The following is a 22,957-nucleotide window of genomic DNA, read 5'->3' on the forward strand; positions in this document are numbered from 1 at the left end:
TTTGTTATTTACTGGAAATCTTCCCCTCCACCATAGCTCTTAAATTTTGCCCTCGTCTGTGTATATTCAAACTCAGAACCTCAAGATGTGTTAAGGGACAGCTCACACAAAAATAATATATAAATCTGTCATTATTTACTCACACTCAGTTTGGAACAACGTGAGGGTGAGTAAATGATGACAGAATTTTCATTTCTCACTTGTTATAAATTGTATAGACGGCTAACATGCTACAAAGAAGAATATGAAGGAGGTTTTTGTTCAGTCAGCTTTGAGTCTAACAGAAAAGTTTAAAGGCTGAATGTCCTCCTTGAAAGGCAGGAGGCAGAACATGCTTATAACGATTTATTTCTTTATTTATCTATCTTTTATTGAAATTCTAGCCTGAAGCAGTCTGAGTCTGTGACCTCCAAAATAATAGAAACTTGATTGACATCGAAAGCACAAACAGCACTGTAGTCTCTCTTTAAATAGTCCCCCTCACAACTGACCTCTTGAAAAAAAGAGCTCATCTTCATCAATTCATATCTTATCTGCTCTCGCACCAGTTCAGAAAACCGACAGTAAAACAGCCCCCGTTCTCTAGCCGCCTTGCGCCGTACTGACTTATCAGTGGATAATTATTAGCAATTATCTCCAAATGAAGCTTACACATGCATGGCTAGGCATGCTGATCCAACCAAAACAGGCTGAGCAAAGACAGGATGGCCTGTGAGTGAGCAAAGTAAGTGAAGTAATTATGTTCAATTAAATGTGCAGGTGTTATTGTAATACAGAGAACATGGTCAAAACTCTCACTAAAATAATTATTTGATCATGTCAGTGAATAAAAACCATTGTGCAAATCATTAAGATACGAGGAGTCAAACAAACTTTAAATAAATAATAAGAGTGTTGCTGAGTAACTGGGGTATCGCACAGCTTCAGAAGACTTGGAATATAGCGCACAAGTCGTATGGATTCATTTGACTTTTTAGATTACCTTTTGTGTTCCACAGAAGAAAGAAAATCATATTGGTTTGGAACAACACAAGATCACTGTTAAACCTTTTCCACCGACACGGTTCTGGTGCGGGTTCCCGGCCTTTGTCTGTTCTCGAACCGTTCTGTGCATTTCCACTGCAAAAAAAAGGGGGGTTTCGGGCCGGAAAGATCTATTCAACTCCGGCCCTAAACGAACGGACCAGGGGAGCGGGGGGCGGAGAAATACTGTTGTATGGGACGCGTTATGCATGTCACATTTGTTGTTTAAACACCTTTATAATGATCACGTTGGTTAATCTATAAAACACGACGGGAGCCGGATCTGTCAGATTTAAGTCACTTAAGTTCATCTATTTCTCCTGAAATACATAAATGTAAGTGGCTGGTGAACACGGTAAAGAATAGAGTAAACTTTATAGTTACTGTGTACAGTATCTGATATGAATAAATCACAATGTCAAATTCTAATTGAAAGGATTATTATTGCTGCTTCCATCGACATCAGTGTATTTAACAAACAAATTTTTTTTTTTTTTTGTTATTGCCTACATGTCTGAAACCTAAATGAAACATTATGTGATCGAAAAAACGGAATAGTTGTGATATAAGAACAGCGCTGAGCATGTCCGTCTCTGGCTCAGCACCAGCGGAGGAGCAAAGATACATATTAATTTAGTAGTTTATCACGTCACGCACTGAACGTTCCAATCACACTGGTGTGAATGTTAAAAGGGTTCAAATTTCTCGTTTCGGGGGGTGGAGAGGGGACAGATTGTAACTGAGGGGGCAATGTCATCATTAGACTGTCAGCACTGAAGGCAAAGTGCTTTGGTTCTGAAGTGGACTTGAGTCCCCAAAAGTCTAAATGCAGAACTCAGGTCTGTAGCCATTCAGGTGTGGTATCTTGGGCTTTTTGAGGAACAATGGCTGCTCTTTTGAAGCAGATGGGAAAACTGCAGTGCTGTGCAGTGCTGCTTTCAAACATCCAGTTACTTTGAAAACGTTCATACTAACACATCCTGGCCAGCACAGTGTTACATTTCTATCCTTTATCTTTATCTTTTAACATCCTTCAGTAATTTTGTTCAGCAGCATCTGATCTTGCTTTTCCATTTTTTTGAAGATGTTGGCTAAATTTTGATGATGGGTTTGGTTGACGTAGGGTGCTTTTGGGTTTTTGAGTGAGGGCTGACTGTTTCTCGTCTTTGTAGTTCATGCATTCCTGTAGGCTTCCCCTATTTTAGATAGATAGCTGGTTCAAAATTGTTTCCCCAAATATTAAAAATAACCATGTTATGATTCCTCTTTCTAGGATGCCAAGTTCTTAGACACCTTTGTTTCTTTCCGTTCTGATCTACTTGGCCATCTGCTGCCACACTTCTGATAAACAAGCTTCAAACTGGATGTAGACACCAAACAAAATTGAAGAAGTGAATCTCTGAGGTGATTCTCTGCTTTGGTCTACAAATTGCGGCCCCTTTTCTCCATTTTTTTAAAAAACATTTTCTGTAAAGTGTTTACTTCTCCATCCACTGTAAAGTGGTTACTTCAGCCAGTTCTGACTCTTTGTGATTGGCTGTGAGCAGTAGCGTGTCATAGGCTGACAAGGTGAGGCCTGAGTACCGCACCTCACTCTGAATCTGAGATAAATGAAACAGAGCATCTTGTGTGCTGACTCTAATTGCCTCCTGACAAACACAGACAACTGCTCCACACCACAGCATAAGGAAGTGAGAAGTGGGTGCAATCTCTCCGAGACACATCTGTGCAACTATTGCTTTTTGCTAAACTGCATGTACTTGACAGCAAGAGAAGTTAGATTCAGGGACAGCTTAATGCCTTGGGAGCCGAAGATGACCATCTGAGAAACCAACTCCTCTGGGTTCAACTAGACACAACAATATTTACTAAAAACAGTTGATAACAACCTGAACCACATTCATCCTCTCACTCAACCGCTAATGAGTGACAAACATGACAATTCAAAGTGGCCATGGTGGATATGTAATGGATATTCTGTACTTTGAAAAGAGGACTGTGGATGTTGTCTAAGGCTCTAGGCTCACAATTATCAGACGGCTTCACATTTTCTAAATATAAACAAATGTTAGCAGAATGCAGTGAGGAGCTAAATTGGAATAAATCTGAATGACCCTGAAGCCAAACATTGCCACTGAAATTACAACACTGTATTCACAATTCATTTAACAATTTAAAGAACATTCAGTCGTCCTACTTTTGTTTTGTGCAGCAGCCACAAGCTATTACAGATTGTTAATGTAAGCCCCAAGACATTCATATTATTCAGGGGTCAGTGAACTAATCACAAGATAAAGAAAACCTGGAGAAACTGGAGAGGCAAAATATATTCTGGGCTAATGCTGTATTCAATTCAACTTGAAAAGCCTGAATTTCAAAATGACTACTTGAGAAAGTGCAATAGAATGCCAAATGAAGTTGGACTTCCATGGAAACTTTGTCAGAAATCTAGAACATTGCACAGAGGCCAGGTGTATAACATCATGCAAAAAAAAAAAAGAAGAAAAAAAGGCAAAAGTATGAAGAAGGTTGATAAAAATAAACGAGTTTAATAAAAATGATAGATCAATAGGCTGTATGAAACTTGTGTATTGTACTGGTTATAATAAAGGCACAGTCTGGGGAGGGTTGTGAGATAAATGTCAAGGAGATTCTGCTAAAATGAAGCAAGAATATTCCTTCATTTCTCCTTGAGTGAACCTTTACAGGCACCAAAGTGTGTTTCATTTCTTTCTAGCGCCTTCAATCCTAGAATAAGATTGAGAAGCTAAAATGTAGATGCAATGTGCTTGCAGCATGTCTAGCCAAAATACTTCAACATAAAATTGATCATGATCTATCTATCTATCTATCTATCTATGATTCAAATTTGAATTATTTCAATCAAAATTCAGGAATAGAATTGAAATCTACATTCATTCTCAATTCAATTCTGTAGTGTGCGATGGGTAAAATGAAAAAAGGACAATGAAATCATTGTAAAATCTAAAAAAAAAAGAAGAGAAAGAAATTCCTATTCATCTGTAGATTTGTGGTTTACAACGAATCTCACAGCGCAGGCACCAGAAAAGCCCTTATAAGCCTGACAGCCGAGCTCACCACACGCCTGCCATGACCATACAGATGACATGGCTCTCTCTGATGGAGTATCGCTGTGGGAATTCGTTTTAAACAAAACTCACGAATCTGGCTTTACACAGCCAATCTGTTGTCTTGTTTCCTGTCCCTTTCACACCACTGCAGCAAACAGCTTGTGTTTCAGTATTATCATTCTGGAAAAACAAGGGTTCGTGACCTTCTTCGATTGCTGAATGTGTAGTGTGGTGGATGAGGGATGTATTTAAATTTTAATGTGTCGGGTCTGAAGGAGGTGGGTAAGAGGAGGTCGGAGGATATCTGTGTTGTAATGATGCATGGCTGTATGGGGCTGGTGAATTGGCCTGGCTCAGATTGCCAAGTTCTCCCCAGACGCTCTGATTAAAGACTCTTAATCCATCATCAGAGGCAGCCTGAACCGCACAGATGTGCCCGGGGTCAGAGGGCAGTTCGCGATTGGAATCCTACAGCGCTTTGCGTCTTAATCTGTCCCATACAACAGGCATCAACCCAGAGTGAGAGAGAAATATTAGATGTAAGCACCTCATAAATTTTTAGCTAAAACATCTTGAGACATAAAAGATGTTCATAATGCATGTAAAAGCTTCTCACGCATAGTGATTGAAAGAAACACCACAGTAATCTAACCAGGGTGACATCTAAATATTGTGTATATGTGTGGGTGGGTGTGTCAGATGGTTTAGGGTGGGGTTATTAGAGGCAGAGATGTTGAGTGAAGGTGAGGTCAATGAGGGGATTACTCAGATATCCATCAACAGTTGTATTATGAGTGATGTGTTTCATGAATGAGGCCTAATGGATGACCTCATGTGCCTTAACGTTTAGTATGGACCTTGAATGAAGCAAGACAGTGAATAAAAGCGGCCCAAACTTTCCTCCTCAGAAGGAATGACAAAGTTAACCCTGATTTTGACACATTAACATAATAATTCTTGCGTTACAGTGCTAATCTGGAGGTAGGCTAATAGCTTTATTCCAGTCAATGGCTTTGAACGGGATAGGGATTTTGCTGGAACCTCTAAATGGGATCAGCCTTTCCGGGGTAACAATATGGCTTTGCACTGTAAAAATCCTCCCATCACCTCAGTATTAGCCCTGCTCATGGTGCTAAGCTGTGTACATTTGCGTGCATGTATGTGTTTATGTGCATGTGAATTTGCACATGTCTGTGACAAAGAACGTCTGTCTGCATGTGTTGATTTTTTCACACTGTGTTTGTATACAATATGAATTCACTGAGGTTTTCTACCCTGAAACACAATTAATCCATTTGTGTAGTGATTGCACACATGTTCCTTTGCTGAACGCTCTGTAAAGGAGGAGGAACAGAATAAGGGCTGTGCCATCTGTGAGTGATCAGGTCAGAGAGAGATAAAGAGAGAGACACAGACAGAGACGGTATGAGTGAGTGGAATGCAAATCAGCTCTGCTTGGGAGGAAGGAGACTTTGTGACAGTGAGAGAAATGTTCATCTTCTAAACAGTGATTCAGGCACACACACACACACACACTGAAACTCAAGAAATATTCACACTAATTGCCAAGGCACTTTCACAAAATATACAGAAATCACTGGTCACATCAGTTACATTTAATGTGCACATGAAATGACTGATTTCAAAGTGGATATGTGCAACATTTGTGCTTGTAAACACACTGGGCCTCTGATCTGCAAATTGCAGGGGAACGCTGAAATATACAGCACCTTTCGCGGTCTTCTTTTTTAATTAATTTTAATATTTGATGTAGTCAACACTTCTTTTTAAAACCCCTTTTAAATCAAACATTAGCAGGAGGTTTTTGCAAATAAATGTCACCCTCTTGATTTTGTGAAATGTGAAATGACTATAGCAGTGCTCCCACTACACGGCATCTGTTTCTAAAACACCTTGTTTCTAGACAGAATTGATATATGTGGAGTTTGCATGTTCTCCCTGTGTCTGCATGGGTTTCCTCCGGGTGCTCTGGTTTCACCCACAATCCCAAAACATGCCGTATAGGCGAATTGGATACGCACAATTTTTGGTAAGTGTGAATGTATGTGTGAATGTGTGTGTGAGTCCCGACTCCCAAGCCATGTAATGGGGAGGATTGGTGAAAGACCTGGCAACCTACCCAGAAAAAAATCATTGCCAAATAAAATCATCTTGCGTGTATGGCGAGAATAGGCCCATAGAATCAACAAGAGTCAGATAAGACTGAAATGGTTAATGATCGAATTAATATATATAAATTAGAGCTGCACAATCCTGGATAAATTGAGAATCATGATTTTTTTGTTTCAAACAGAGATCACGATTCTCCCACGACTCCGAACAAACAACTAAACAAAATAACATAATTTATAAGAGGTTCTGACAAAATGTTTATTGCTGCAGTCTATTTAAAATTAAAGTTAAAAAACTGTTTGAATGAATGATTCAATGACATACATTTTTTAACAGTCACTTGTCACCACCTGGTCGCATAAAGATGTTATCTTTACAATTGTTTTTTAAAGGGCGTGATACTTTCAAAAGGTGATTTACTCTATTTTGACCGCTACCGTAACATCAGTGTTTATAACCGAACTATACATTTATCTCAGTACTTATGTGATAATAATAATATTTGTAACAGAAATAATGATATTGTGTGGTTTAAAAGACTGTTTGTGAAGCTGTTTTATTCTTATACATGAGAACTGCTTATACATGAGAATGCTTTTTTGCATCTTATCGTGCTTGAATGTTTTAATAGCACTTGAATGAATGATAGCATCATTATAATGTAACGCTAGCCAAAGGATGCCAGGAAAAAAAAAGATGCTGCAATAATTGCATTAAATATTTTTAACACGTTAAACTGAAAAAATTACTCACATGCGTTAACGCGTTAATTCTGACAGCCCTAATATATATGTATATATATATATGGGCTCGACATTAAGCCTTTTTCATGTAAATCTGTCATTAGGCGCGTTTCCATTACAGATTTGCACAAAACTTTTGTGATTTTTTCTAAATGTCAAGAAAAAACGATTGCGGAATGACGGAAATACTTATGAGAGGCTCATATGAGGTGTTTCTGGGTGTTTCTCCCTCATTTCTGCTTCGAGGTCTTGATTGTGGCATTTATTTGAGGTTTAGAATCCATTATTCCTGTCTTTTATGAATTTAATAAAGAACTCTGTCTCGTATTCTGTCCAAACATACCGCCTCATCTACTGTACGTCAGGTGACCTGGAAATGCGCAAAAACTGTTTCCATTGCAGATTTGCGAAATATTTATTTCTCGAATTGCCTGAAAAACCACCTCATGCGAGCGTTAATTTTTTTTTTTTATATAAATGGGAGCCTTTTCCGAAAATGACGTGTTTCCATTGGGCGTATTTTCAATTCGCCATTTCAATTTGCGCAATTTGAAGGGTAATGAAAACGTGGCTATTCACTTGTCCGAGAAAAATAAAAAGTTGCTTGTCCGTAATAATTTTTTTTTGTGTGTGTGTGTGTGTGTTATATAATTATAGCCTATATAATTTATTCTGAAGCAATATATTCTATAATATTCTCATCAGTGTTCAATCAGCTTTTATATTTAAATCTGCATCCTGTAATATCTGCACCTAAAAGATATTAGAGTTTGGCCGCATAGTACTTCAAACGGTTTTATTTCAAAAGAGCAAGAAAAAGTCTGCTATGATTTGGCCTTCTTTAAAATAAATTGCTGTCTTCAATCTAAACATAGTATATTGTTTAAGAAGGGTCAAAGAGTTTACAATACAGGGAGACTGGTTTGCTAACACCCTCTAGGCTATGGTCTGTCTCTCTTCTGACTGAATGTGCTGGATCAGGCAGTCGCTGGTAATCAGTAAGGGTGTCTAGAGGCATCCAAACGTTCAGCATGTTATCATTAACACAGTTCTCAGTCAGTCAGCAGAGTCCCAAAAGACACAACATTCTCTTCACGGTGAAGCGAATGCATTTCTCAGTCTCTGGATGACTGCTGCATTAATGATAAGTCAGAGTGGTTCAGCCGTTCTTCTTACTTAATGTCAAACAGGTGAAATAATTATCAGCATGTTTACTAGGCTTGCTGGTTGCAGGAATCTGGAATGCAACTACAAAATGTTGGGTAGTTTTTTAAATTAATTTTTATTTAATGAGAACACTCAGTCTCATGAGCTTGGTTTCTTTTTGATGGACTTTCAAATACATATTTTAAATCAGTGGTCTGTGTGTGTGTTCATTTGTGCATTAACCAAAACTTCACCTTCTGTGAAAGAAGTGAAGGAGAAACCACTCGAGCCACAACACTGACAGACTTAACAATAAACACAAATATTCAAATTAATCTACAGATGTCATTTTCATTTAATTTGATGAAATCAGCACCGTTCCAAAACCTAGTGAGATATTTACCTATCCAGTATTTCAAGGCAGCGGTTTAAGATATCACCCAAATTTTCTAATTATAATTATACTTTTTATAATTAACACAAATGCTGCCTTTTAAGATGCCTTCAATCAGCACTTCAAATATATGGCAGTCACAAGAATTCACTGTGACATGCTCAGTGAAAAAATATAAGAGAAATGCTGATTATAAATATGTCATTCAGTCCTTGCAAGTATAAACTAAAATATTCCAATATAATTATAAAATTTGGATGTTTTTTATTTATTTATTTTTTGTGCGTTTATTAATTGATGCCTATTTAGAGTGTTCTCAAGCTCACTGGGGTTTGGGACAGGACTAAGATGTTGATCCACTAATACTAACACATATTCACTAGGGATGTCAAAAGTACTAGTATGATACAAACTGCCTGCCAATACATATAATTAGATATATAACAATATGTGCAGTGCCAGGAGTACTGAATCCATATAGCCTACTGTGTGACTGACAGGCTCCTTTCCGACTTGCTTGTCGGTCAAATGTTGAACAAAAATATTTTTTCAACACATTTTTAATTCATTTGTTACTGTATTAATAGCTTAATATAAATCAAATTAAATATTAGTTTGATTTTCATTAAAATTTATATTAAAAGTCAATTTCATTGGTATTGGAATTACTAAAATTATAGTATTGTGACATCCCTAATATGCACTGAATGTAAAAAAATATTTTAAAAATCCCTGCAAAATGTGATATTTGATGGAGGTTTCCTCTAGAGTGGTGCCTGCATTTAGTTTGCCACCATAAATTGCTCCTTTATAATTCATAAAATCAATTGGCCAGACAAACAAAGAGCACACCAGCAATTTTTTTTTAATAGGAGCTAATTAAACATGTGAACTGCGGAGTGATTCACATGGAACAGAGAGAGATTAGCCCTCCCCCTTTCAATTCTGACCAAGCATGGCAGTCACGCATCAGCCCAGCACGACACACACACATGCACACGCGCACACATCTGGGACCTGGCAGCTGGGCTACCCAGATACAGCGCATTCTGCTTCTGTTTTGCCGCACAACCCTTCTCCTCTTCTCTCCCTCATTTTTTTCTACCTCTACGGTCTGCAGGTGCACTGCTTGGGGAACTCTCAAAGCAGTGGGTATCTTATTATGGGGAGGCGATGGTGAAGAGAGACAGAACAGTGAGCCCCATGTGCTCAGACAGGAAGTGCTGGGCAATATGTGAAGCTCTTTGTATGAAAGCCGGTGAAAACCACAGGCTGTGAAACACCAACGAGCAGATCTGTTATCCGTAAATAAGTTAAAGAGAGTGTACAGGTCAGCTAGATGCAGGAGGAAAAGATCTGAAAGCAAAACAAATGAACTGAGAGATTTTCTGGACTGCAGGAGTGTCAGTGTTTCTGTTTTTGTCTTGTTAAGATGCTTTAAATGAGCTTCTGCGGGTCTAATGGTAACAGGGCTGACAAGCCAGGTGTCACCTTCCATTTCCTTGAGTGATGCTACCTGTCTGTTATTCATTTATTCTGAGATATACAACTGCCTGCTCAAGAACAACAGAGAAGATGAGCCACAAAGAGATGCTGTTAAGTTTGTGCATGAAAAAAACATTTACTCTTTATTGTGTTGCTATTCTTGTTTTTATTTTTGGTTTGCTTTCTTTTTCTATATTTTTATATGTTGAGTTTTTGACATTTGAAGTATTTTCAGCTGCTATGAAAGATGCTATACATATACTACCACTACTACAAATAAATAAATATTATTTTTATAGCATGATCAAAATATATAATATGTATAAAAAGATATATAAATATTAAGACAGTTTAAAATCATATATATTCTTAAAATGGTTCTAACAAGCACCTGCTTTAAAACTCTTTAGAAAACGTGTACGAGGACTGCTGAGAAAGGGCCGTGGTCTTCAGAAGATGGACCAAAATCAAGGTCAGGATTTAGAAAGATGTGGACACAGGTAATCAGATGCAGAGAACAGAACGACTCATCAATCATGGGGAGAGCAGAGTTACTCTGAGGAATTGCGAGAATTAATCCATCACCTGCATTTGGTTTAATTCCCAAATCGTTGAAAGGAGAAGTCAGCTAATGCACTCTTATGAGTGAGAGGGAACACAAGAATGCAAGTTAAAACAGCGAGAGATACGACTGATTCAGGCTGTGAATTCTGGGAGACTGAGAATAAGAGCTGAACATTTCTTGAGTTGGCTCAAGGGATGCAGTGACAACAGCTATGTATCTGCAGGGTCAAGTGTGTATTTTTACACATTAAATTGTTTTCTTAGCTGAGTTGACGCCTGGAAACGGCGTTTGTGAATAACATGATGACTGGGTGATGAACGAGGTGCCAGAATCAATTGGGTGTGTAATTACACTTCATCATTTGGATCTCTTGTGCTCCGATTCTGTTTCTCACAGTAGAAACACACGCACACACACACACACACACACACACACACACACACACACACACACACACGCGCGCACGCGCACACACACACACACACACACACACACACACACACACACACACACACACACACACACACACACAGTCTCAGATTAACTGCCTGGGCAGCAGCTTCCTGATCTGTCAATGGTGTTAAGAGGTCAAATGGAATTTATCTAAATCGGTGTCCATATCAACCAATATAAAAAGTTGCACTGGAATTCTTCCATCTCTGTAACAATAGCACAAAATCAAACACTTTAAATAAAATCACAGAAATGCAAATCGGATTGCAATCATTTGAGGCCGGGAGGTTATAACATGATTAGATTAAGTTTTGTGGTGAAAGAGCATGTGGAACAGAAGACTGCTGAAACATCAGATGACCGGACCAATGAAATGTGCTGATGTGGAAGAGCTGAAGTGCCGAGCGCAGCACATGAGATGGCAAGAGGAAGATACAGAGTGGAATGACTTATTCTACAAGGGGCGGGGGTGTGGGTAGAATCTCGAAATTAGCACAAATAGATTATCTGTCCTCCGGTTCCTGGCCTCAGCACGGTCTAAGCAGGCTGGAAAAAAAGAAAAACACATTGACTCCTCAGCAAACGACTGCCCATCAGAGCAACCAAGGAGGACCGCAATTAAGCGATCAATCACCGTATCATCGATCCCCAAGGGAGACAACTGTATCCGGGGCCTAACTAAATATGCAACGGTTTTGCACAGATAACAGTAAAGCATTTGAAATGGAGTCTAACATTCTTTAACAAGACTAATGCATTCATCTTTTAGTACCCACTGTTTTTTTGTTTTTCAGATGAATAAGTAACCATTAGGGGTGTGCCATTTCATACCATCCACGATAACACCGGTATACATATTTACATAATAAAAAAGTGTCATATCGCGATATCAATGATGGCGCATGCGTCTTCTCTCGCTCGTCTCTCAAAATGGGTTGCACAAGCCAAGCGCTACAGGCGGCGATACTACACTATCGCGTTTAGGAGTCAGGACATGATGGAATTGTCACTTGCACAATCAGGCCAGCAGTGATAATTTTCACGTCTTTTTAAGTCTTATCAGATTAAACATTCAAGCGATTTTAAACTATTCAGTACTCGTGCGCTCTTTGAAAGATGGTTTTCTCTGCGTGCATAAATACAGTAAAGCCGCCTCACAAACAGCTCGTGAGTAACAAAAGTTATTTTTCGCGGATTATATCGCTTTAACGGGGAAAAACACGCAAAATTGTGTCAAAATTCCAGTCTTATCCAGTAAACACAGTCGGTTATGTCTTAAATAAACATAAAACACATGTGACAGTGTGACAGACAGTATAATGAAAACGGTAATGGATCCGTGCACTAGCTCTAAAAGTGACAGCAGTCATGTGACTGTCATTAATGTTGTCGTCAAAACAACAAAAGATAGCTTTGATTGTAAGGAATCAGAATTAATAGCCTATGTGTTTAATTTAGTCAGGACTAAAAGACTACCAGTGTTATTTTACATTTGATTACTTTTTTCAGTTTCTGTAGTATTTCTGAATACTAGTCTTAGACCTACCAAAAAACTTTTCTCTTTATTTGTATCTTTATTATTTTGTATTATTTTTTGCTACTTTTTTCAATTTAATTCAAAGATTGAAATCAAGCTTCCTCGTGTTGTGTAAACTCTTAACAACAAAATTACACCATTGTAAAAACACAATGAGTGAGCAAACATTTAGGTGAGATAAATGTAATAAAAAAAGTGTCTAAAAAAATGCCCTTTTGTTTGCACTAATAAATGCTGCTGCTTGCCAGCTGCAATCACCAATAAAACGTTGTTCCATATATTTCTTTCTATATCGTCAAAAATATCATTATCGCAAAATATTGTGATATCATTTTGAGGCTATATCGCCCAGCCCTAGTAACCATGTAAAGACGATCAAGTATGGACTGTATACAGTATATGCTACTGTGCAAAAGTCTTAGAGACTTTCTGAAAAGAAACGTTCTGTTTCTTCATGTAATAACAGACTCCCTCTTTTAGTCAATAGGGAAATGTCAAACAGTTAATAAGCCTGTACTGGTCTGCTGAACTGACACAGACAAAGACCTGCTCAATGCACTAAATGACCCATTCAACCGCACACTACTCAAATCACTTAATAAAAAATTAATGCTTATCTGTAAGATTTGCTAATTCAATTTCTGTCCCAACTGTTTATCATGTGGCACACAACGATGCATTCATCTCAAAAGACAGCATGACAGTTGTAATTCAAAAATGTAAAGATCGTCTTTTAGGCTGTTCAATGAGACATTTACACCCATCTTTGTCTTCACTGCAAACTAACAGGGAACAGTAGGAGTCTTCAGTTCTCCTGCAGAGACTATGGCTGAGCTCGAGAGAAGGCTGATGTATAATGCATACATTATACATCAGAATGAGTGAAGGCCAGCAGTGTGTCAGAGGAGACAGAGTCAGACTCAAGCTGTTCCTCCAGGAGCCAGCTTCATCCCTCCTTTAATTACACTCTATTGATCAAACACAGATGGAGGGGGAATGAAGGATGGAGTAAAAGAAAAAAAAGAGAAAGACATGGAAGGACAGAAGTGAAGAAAGGGAGAAATGAATGTTGTTTTCAGACTGAGAGGGAGAAAAAGAGACTATTTACTATTGCTGCAGTATATAGTATACACTGCACAGTATGCAAATTATATGTGACTTACTACATTTGCCAAAATGCTTACTACATGAAATAATGTATCTCACAATGCAAAGTGCTTGACTTGAACTACCACTGTGTGATGGATAAACCTAAAGTAATATCAGCCACAAAAATGTAACTGAAAAATAAAAATAATCTAATAAGGTTCACATCAGGGCTTTTCAGCATTACAAAGTCTCTTCAGAAAAAGGTCAACCTCAACAAACAAGATGCTACCTTTCAATTTGTATTTCTAACATTACATATCAATCTGCTCTTTCAACACTTACATACTTGTCCTTCATAATTAAATATTATATTAAATCATTATTATTCATTCGGAATCTCCATACAACAAACGTTAAGTGTGCGACAAAGGTCTAAAGTGTATATTCTCTTCTTTTCTCTTTCATTTTGCTGACCTACTTAGCTCTCTGTTCCAGGGCTGCATCTTGGCTCCTTTGTTTCATACCGATATAGACTGAATCTCTTCTGAGATCAGGAATTTCTGTGCTTGGGGTCATCCGCCTCCTGCCAGACTCTAGTGGCTCATGCACCGTGAGGCAGAAACACATTTCAGGGGATGAAGGAGTGTATGCTTCCTGTGAGCATGTGGAGGGAGATGAATCATGATTCTCCATGACAGGGAGGCTCGGAGAAAAACCCGCTACAACGAGCATGCTGCTGAACTCTGGATTACCTTTTAAGAAACAAAACGACAAGTCACTGCTCTCATAAATATCTGTCAGAGATGACACTCACCGATCATCATTGTGCACCATTAATGAGAACACAGCCTTGAGGGAGGTATAAAATTTACAACCTTTTGTGATCAACTGTCATCTTCACCAAGTAGGGTTTAGAAACATCCACACACTCAACACACAGCATTGTACACTCTGATGTGAAGTTTACGGATTAGACTTTCTTTTCCTATGCAGTCTAATTTCCCTATAATTCAACAATACTGATTGATTACTTGTTAGTAAATACTTTTCAGCATATCATCATCATAATCATAACCAACATCATTATTATTATTAATAAATTATATTTATTAAATTATTATTGCATAATTGTTATTGTAATTATATTTATTTCGCATTTTCGGGTTAATTTGTTGTGGGAGATATTACTTCTGGTGCATCCTTTAAAAAACAGAAAGGTACACCAACATTAGATACATAACATTTTCTGTTACCTGTTAAAGAATTAGCAAGTTTAGAAAATAGCAAACTAAAGAAATGGACAAGCAGGGATAGATGCTGAAATAATTAGTCTCCTTTTTAAGACCCCAAAAAAAAAGAAAAAAAAAAAGAACATTTAAAGGTGAGATGAGATGGAGGCAGGTGTGGCCCCTGATATGTGTATAATTAGAGAATGAACTCCTGTTTATAGCCTGGGTGCCAGAACAGTGAATTTCACAGTCTTGAGATTGATCACAGAGTGTCAAGAAAGAAAGTATATTTCAGAATGCTGCAAAAATTCTGACCATGCAAGAGTGTAACAAAACATGAAAAACACTCCAAGGAAGCTTTCTGAATTCAACAAGGTTCTCGTAGAAATGAAAGAGTTAATGAGGATGGTAGTTAACAATGCTTGATTTCCAAGGTACATATTTGCACTTAAAGCTACAATATGTAATTTTTTTCGCTGCTAGGGGTCGCTAACCTCTTACAATAACAAAGGCGTAGGTTGATGACGCATTAGTGGAATTATGGAACTTGTCGTTATGCTGATGGATCTAATAATGTTTATGGATGTGTGAATACATTGATGTTTTTAACATGACTGTGGTATGAAGCATGGCACGATTGCTAATGAGAGACATCAGCGCCACACGCGAGTCCCGCAGATATAAAAGAATAAGGACATTTCATTCTACCGAACTACACGCAAGTGCAGAATTACTACTCGCACATGTCAGTTTATTTGACGAATTAAACTTGTGAGGTAACGCAGAACTGTTTCACTTGGGTCTACACTATCACACTAAACTGCATTTAAGTGTGTTGAAAGTTATAATGTTATTCTATGTGTTAGTTTGTTGGCTGTATGAGACTAGCAGTAAGCTAGATCAACATTAGAATAACATGCTGTTGATATTCTAACATTTCATCATGTTGAGCTATATAACATTGATTAGTTTTATGTACATTTGCTCACCTGTCACCTGTGTACATTTGCTCAGCGGCATCTCTGTCAAGTCGAAGTTAGTCGCGGACGTGGAGCTCTTGGCATCTAGAAAACGCCATGCCGATATCGATCCTCATTTTAGTTCTCCTTTTGTCCTAAAGTCTGCTTGCCATGGTCCATAATGTTTGAACGAAACAACAACAGCGTAAGCGTGCCGCTAGACGTAACGCAGGTGTCCACGTCTGTCACCATGGTTACTATGGCAGTTCGAGCGGAAACCAGGGATAACGCGGATATTACGTCATTGACAGGCGACAATGACCAGGGACGAGCCATTATTTAAAATTGGAATTTCTCTGAAATCTTTGGGAACTTTTGGGATATTGTAAGTACACAACTGTAGGAAATATATCACTGTGCAAGTGATTTTTGGATATTTTATTACAAAAATCTAACATATTGTACCTTTAAACTAAATGTTTCACCCAGAATGTTATCTTTTTTAATGCATTGTTAATACTAATTGTAAGACAGAAAAGGTGTTATACACTGTAGTTCTGTCTAGCTGTTTATATAAATCAAGCCTATGCATTATGGTGCGTTCAAGTCCTCCTGGGAAGTTCATACGTGCGAGGTGGGAAGCCGTGTTTACGATGGCATGTGCGCTCAAGTCACTTTCGTCGGAGTAAGATGGCGGAGTACTTTCTCTTAATTAATTACACAAAAATACAGTAAGGTTCTTAAACTCTTGTTCTAGAAAATGAAGAACAAAGAAATGTGCATCAGGTGTGCTTTGTTTTTTTATGTTTTTAATTAATTTATGATGCCACTGCCGACTTTATCGTTACATGTTGCATTGTTATATTATAATGCCATAATATTCTGTGCCGGGAATTAGCTTACTGCACTGTAAATAGAAAAGCCTGACAATATCACTAAATACCTTTAAGTATTGTGGTATTCCGCCATGTTTCTCAGTGACACGCCCACAACTCGTAAAGATCGGGGCTTAAGAGAAAATCCAGAGCTCCCCACTGGTATTTACGACATTGTGGTCGCACCATAACACATAACGCACCATAACACATAACCCCTAAAATATAAAGCAAAGTACACCTACCCTGCCTTCCAATACACAGAACTACATAATGAGAAACGGATTGTTAGGAAAATTAAAAAAAAGAGCCAATGGCAACAATCTACAACCAAAATTCGACTGCAACAACAAGTAAGCCAAATGTCTTACCTGCCATGTACTTTAATGTCAGAGATGGCGTAGAAGTATCTTGAAAGGTTGTTCTCATCCACCATGGTGGCGCCCGTGGCAGGCCTGAGCAGACGTACGCGCAGGTCAGTAATGGTGAAAAAGTCTCTCAGGTTCTTGGTGGTGTCGAGTTGTCCATACAGCGAGGCCATATTGTGCAGCTTAGGCCCGGCGAACAGTGCGAAGCGGTCTTTGATTTCGAAGCGTACAGTCTTGTCATTCTTCCACACGTAACCTCTTGAATATTCCTCGGTACAGATAATGTCCAGCAATGTGTGCTGAGTAATGTCTTTTACCGTCTTGGGCTCCATAGTAAAAGCATCAAGGCAGTCAGTAGCGTAGAACTGGTAGGGCTGCCAGCTCCGTCCATAGTCCAGAGACTTCTCCAAAACCATCTGCTCAGGCCGACCTGACTCAAAAGTGATGACAATGTCATCAGTCAGCTCAATAGTCTTGTTCCACGACAGGGTTATGTTGACCGCCAGAGGTTTAGGGTATTTCTTCCAGGAGGTGGACTGCCAGAAGGTGGTGGGGTTACGGCCCTCAAAGTCGAACATGAGCTCAGCAGGGTGGGCCAGCTCATCTGTGGCTGCGTCACACTCGTTGTTGCACATATAGGGGTTTTCCTACAAGATAAAGAAAATAAAGAAGACAACAGTTAAATAAGAATCCAAAAAAAAGTGTTTTTTTATTAAATGTATCACATGTTTGCAGAAATGGGGTATAGGTCGGTCTAGGCAAATGAGATGAAGAGTACTCATATTTACACATAGTACGCACTGGCCTTGGTGGCGTTATTATGGAAAGGATGCAGTGGTCCAATCTATTCTCCAGCTGTTGGCTGAATCTATATAAGGACCGGCCATTAAACGCACAAAGACTCATAGATCTTTTTTAGAGCCATTTAAAGTCAAGTTCCCTCATGCACAACCAGTAAAACCAGTCTTGTTTAGCACATAATTTATTATTGCCTGTTTTAAGTTCCACCTATCCATGATAATAAAGAACAAGAGAATTTAGTCTCTAAAGAGCTAAAAATGGACATGGATTCATGTTAAAATGCTCATTAAAAAAGTGAAAAATATGAAGGTCAGACTGACAAAATGTGAATAATACACTCTCCTCAAGTCATTCTTTTGCATACAGGCTACCTTGTTCAGCACCTTGAGGTAAGGACACCCAGAGGTGCACTTTTGTCACAGCCACCACTGGCAGGTGAAAAATATACCACGGATCTACAATTCAGAAAGAGGCATTGAAATAAGTGTGCTGCTGGCTTGTGCGAAGACTGTTGGTGCCCTCATGTCAACTGCCCTCCTTCACCCTATACCATCCCCCTCTCAAACATTCACACTAATCAGCATACTGGTATGTTCTGCTGCGCCACATGCTGGTGTGCGCTAAGCAGGGGCTCGTGGGGCTGTGATACTGTAGGGTGGCTGTGTCGTCCTCCAGGAAATACCTCTCAAGAGGAACAAGCTCCAATTTATCTGAACAAGAAACACAGCAGCTGATTAAGTGGGAGATGTCTGTCTCTCTGCGGGAATCCACAGGCCTGGACACTAGGGATAAAGGCACAGTGATAAAGGATAGGTGGAGAAAGGGACTGCGGAGAAGAAAATGAGTGACACAGAGGCAAAAGGAGCGCTTCTGCTAATAGGCTTTTCCTCTTGCCTTGTCCTCCAAGGCAATGAGACAACAAAGCCCTGACAACCATTGAACCTCTTAATTTTGACAAAGTGGCATTAATATGCTCTCCAGCCAGCCCATACAGAAAAAAAAAAATTTGAAATATATTTTAAAGTGTCAAAAATATATGTGGCATATATTCCAAATACATTGAAATATATTTGCATTGTTGGTCACTTATATTTATCATTTTGAAACATATTCTGAAATATAACAAAAATATATGATGTTAAGTGTGAAATTTATTTACATTTATAACATGTAATGTAAAATATATGACAAAAAATATATAGTCATAAAATGTTTAGCTTGCTAAAGAAGGGTCGAAAATGTATTTTGATCATAGTAATTCCTCTACCTTTTCCCCTATACACAACAGTAGGCTACCATATTTCACTACTGTATTATGACACACAGCTATAATAAATACTGTACTTACATTTAAATGACTGTAATGTAAAATGACAGATAGTTGCTTTCCTAGGACTATTAGGCCATATTAGGTGGCACGTACCTAACACTAAGTGCAATTATTAGATTTATTGTTGTGTTTTATTGACATCTTTCCTGAAGTCATTATATTGAAAATATGCACAATATTTATGATGCAAGTATAACAGTGACACTCCAACAGTGAAGTACACTTAAACAATAGATAGAACTCAGTGTCTAACACTGCATACACACACTATTAAATAACTGTATTCAAATTTCCACAGGCCACCAAGGGACAACTGGGGACAGCTGTCAACTCAAAAATAGCTGAACTCAGATTTAAAATGAAATAAATAAAAATTGAAAAAATAAATTGAAAATGTGTTGTTTGTTTGTGAAAATGTTAACTTTAAATTTCAAAATATATTTCAAATGAAACATTTTGCAAAAGTTAAACCATATATGACCATATATGTTGTTTATCGACATATAAATATATTCACATATTTAACTAAAATATTTTTTCAAAAAAAATATCAAAATATATTCTGAAAATATATTTCAAATATATTTCTTTTGTGTATGGGAGTCCTCTACAGCTGTGCATATAAGCTTGGAGAATGATCAGACCCACCATTGAAGTACACATGCCTCTCACTAGACAATCCAGTCAAGAGGCAGAGCTGTTCATGCTGTTCTATCTCAGCATGTGCTTTAGGCACTAGCCCTCTTATGAAGAATTGTGATTGGTGTCTATAGCACTCTATATTTAACTAGCAAGCATCAAAACTACTATTGCTTATACTTGGAATGTAAGATTAAGGGATTTTAACAAACCCCTACCCCTAAGAATTAAGCTTTAGTGCATAATTTTCCTGCAAATTATGTTCGGGTTTTGAACATGAATGATACCATATATTGCACAGCTTGTTGAGGGGAGGTATGCAATTACTCCTGGCAAACAATAAAACAGGCAAACAAATTTTCATCGATGTCATATCTAGAAAGACTTTAGGATGGGCTCTTTTGACTCTCTAACAGCTAAATAGCAATGGATTAAAAACACTCTTATCATTTTAGTAATCCAGCATTGTGCCATAAAGTTTAAATGTGTGGCGAAAAAATGTATTAAATTAATGTGTGAATAAATAAATAAATATATAAACATTAATTTCCTTGTAAAGAACATGCCAACTGTACACATTTGATGTATCATTATCATTGGAACATGCTCAATGAACATTGAGCATTGCACACATACTTGAACTCATCCCATATCTCTGCTCAGCACACATGTATAAACATATTCTGACTCATAAAATGCATTATGAAATTATTATGAAAATTAATAAAGAAAAATAATACTAAAAAATAACATTAAACAGTAAACGTTTAGTCTTCAGTCACATTCATCAAGAGACATCTTTAAAAGGAAAAAGTTCTTTCATGCCACTGAGAGCATGTTAAGGTTTGACTCACATTAGAAAAACTGATGTAGCTGTCACATTGACAAAAATCATTAACTACTAAAGATGTTTCTATTGATCCTAAACTGATCAGGACACCCAGGATACTTGGAACGGGGGTTGCGGATTTTGAGGGCTGGGCTCAGTTGGAAAATAAGACAGCTTTCTGTGAATTGGTGTTAATGACAGTGTAAGGCTCCAAACCGTGTAAGGTTAATCCCATCCACAAAGAGCTTGATGAACAAGAAAGAGGTCCAGAGATAGAGAGAAAGCAAGGCGAGAGAAAGAGAGATGTACTGCACATGCACTCAGCTGCCTGGTTCTAATCCGAGCGAGCCTGTTGTCCCCATTAAATGTGTTCTGGGTAATTTCACACCAACAAACACGCACACAATCATCATGAATCACCTCTCACTTGCTTACTAAACACAGCCTTAAAAAACCCACCCATCCTACAAACGCCGTTTGTCTGTTCAGTGCCTGGCTGAGTGTTTTTCTCACGGCTGATCACACATCTCTGTGGAATGAAGATGTATTATCAATGCAATAATTTGTCTCGAACAAAAGAGTGCAAATGAAAGCCATGTCAAAAGCCTGCCTCTTCACAGCCACAATTAACAATGTATGCTTACACTCAGTAATGACTCCCATTATTTTCCTGCTGATAATCTCACAAATTGCAGGATCTAGACTGAAGGCTCTTTCACATGACTCATGTGCACTGAACTCTATGTAGCGTCAAGCAACAGCATTACCACTGCCCAGCGTGCAGGGCATTGTAGCATGACTCTCAGAGATCAGACAGTATTAACTATGACCTTGTTTGCCGACTGACCACTAAGAGTTGCGCACCACTCAGAATTTAATTGAGAATGCCTTTTCATTTCCTGAACTGTGATTTGAAATTGAATATTAGGAAGTAGAATTAAAGCAAAACAAAATGTAAAGAAATAACTCATTTTTAACAATAAAAGCAAAGTTTGTCAAGACAAACATTGAATGTTGCTTTGACAAAGCCTAGTTCTGTAAAGAAAGTGACGCAGTCTGCAGTACTTTTCATAAGGAGGTCAAAGTGGTGAATGAAGCTTGAATGTATGAAAATGAAAGGTGCACTGAAAGCCCTGTCATGAGTCATGTGAAATGGCCTCAAAAGCGTTAACTGTAAAGACAAATATTAGTAGTTTAGGACCTATTCTGACCAAGCCACGTGAAAAATTATTATTCAGCTGGGAATTTCTTGTCGAGGGCAGAAGTGAATGAGATACGACTGTCCCACTGGCAGGCAAGGCTTCAGATTACCAGATCACCAATGTGACTGAGTATAAATTTACTGTGGCTGACAACAGACTGAGATATATAGGACCAACCAATCAAACAAATCCTTTTGTGTGACAGATGTTTGTGACATGCAATCTGGATCAAAGTTTGCTCTCTCTGTCTCCATTTCTCTCTCCTTTAACAAAACACGTATGTGCAAAAATGCGTACATACAATCACACTCACACATGCCCACACACCAATATGCGTCGCAACTCAGCAAGCGTTTTGTCTGTTCCATCACTCTCTTGCCATGCTTTTCACGTATTTGATTGTGGCTGTTTTGAGCTCTTCAGAAATGACAAATAGATCAATATCGTTTCATTGGAAATGAAATTACTATGCAGCGGCCACACTGAGATCAGTGCTCACGTTGTGAAATCTACTGTGTAATTGTCTCAGCTAAAGGAGACCAGTGTGAAGAGCGATTTCTCCTCAATCATTTCAAATGTTAATGTCTAATCTGTCAGATGCCGTTTTGCCAAACCGTATGACAGGCTCAGGTCAGTTCATTTGCATATCTCTTTTTCTGGTGCTAACATGAAATGATTTAAATCAAACTTGTTCATATGACACGACATTAGCCACTAAATTACAAAGGAGCAAATTTGATTTTACGTGTTACAGATAAACATGAGGGTTTGGGCATGTGATTTCTTCTCTTTTTCTCTTTTTGTCTCTCTCCATCTCTCTCTCCCCCCAGACTGCAGTTAAATCCATCACTTGTGCATAAATGAGACCTTGGTGGAGTGATAGATTTCTCCAAGGCCTTCGGTTTGATTGAAGCTCCGACTCCTTTTCAATCTGCCTCTGTGCTCTTGCAAACACCTTTGAGCTCGTCCTGCAGAATAGCCACAAACGCACTTGGGCTTCACCGCTACGCTGCTTGAATACAGGAAACACCGATTACTGTGTGTAATAAAGCCCAGGATAAATCC

At 38.3% G+C, this 22,957-nt stretch overlaps 1 protein-coding gene across 12 annotated transcripts in view; it reads right to left on the bottom strand.

The window, feature by feature from the left end:
- The window catches only part of ntng1a (netrin g1a), a 90,020-nt gene that overhangs the window by 26,853 nt on the left and 40,210 nt on the right, over positions 1–22,957 (bottom strand). For all 12 annotated transcript variants that reach the window (XM_084398328.1, XM_084398334.1, XM_084398331.1 and 9 more), the window contains exon 3: positions 17,095–17,738. In XM_084398328.1, the coding sequence (XP_084254454.1) occupies positions 17,095–17,738 (644 nt within the window). The remainder of the gene's footprint in view (positions 1–17,094; positions 17,739–22,957) is intronic.

This window comes from Rutilus rutilus (genome assembly GCF_951802725.1).
Source record: "Rutilus rutilus genome assembly, chromosome: 24".
In the NCBI taxonomy this organism is placed as follows: domain Eukaryota; kingdom Metazoa; phylum Chordata; class Actinopteri; order Cypriniformes; family Leuciscidae; genus Rutilus; species Rutilus rutilus.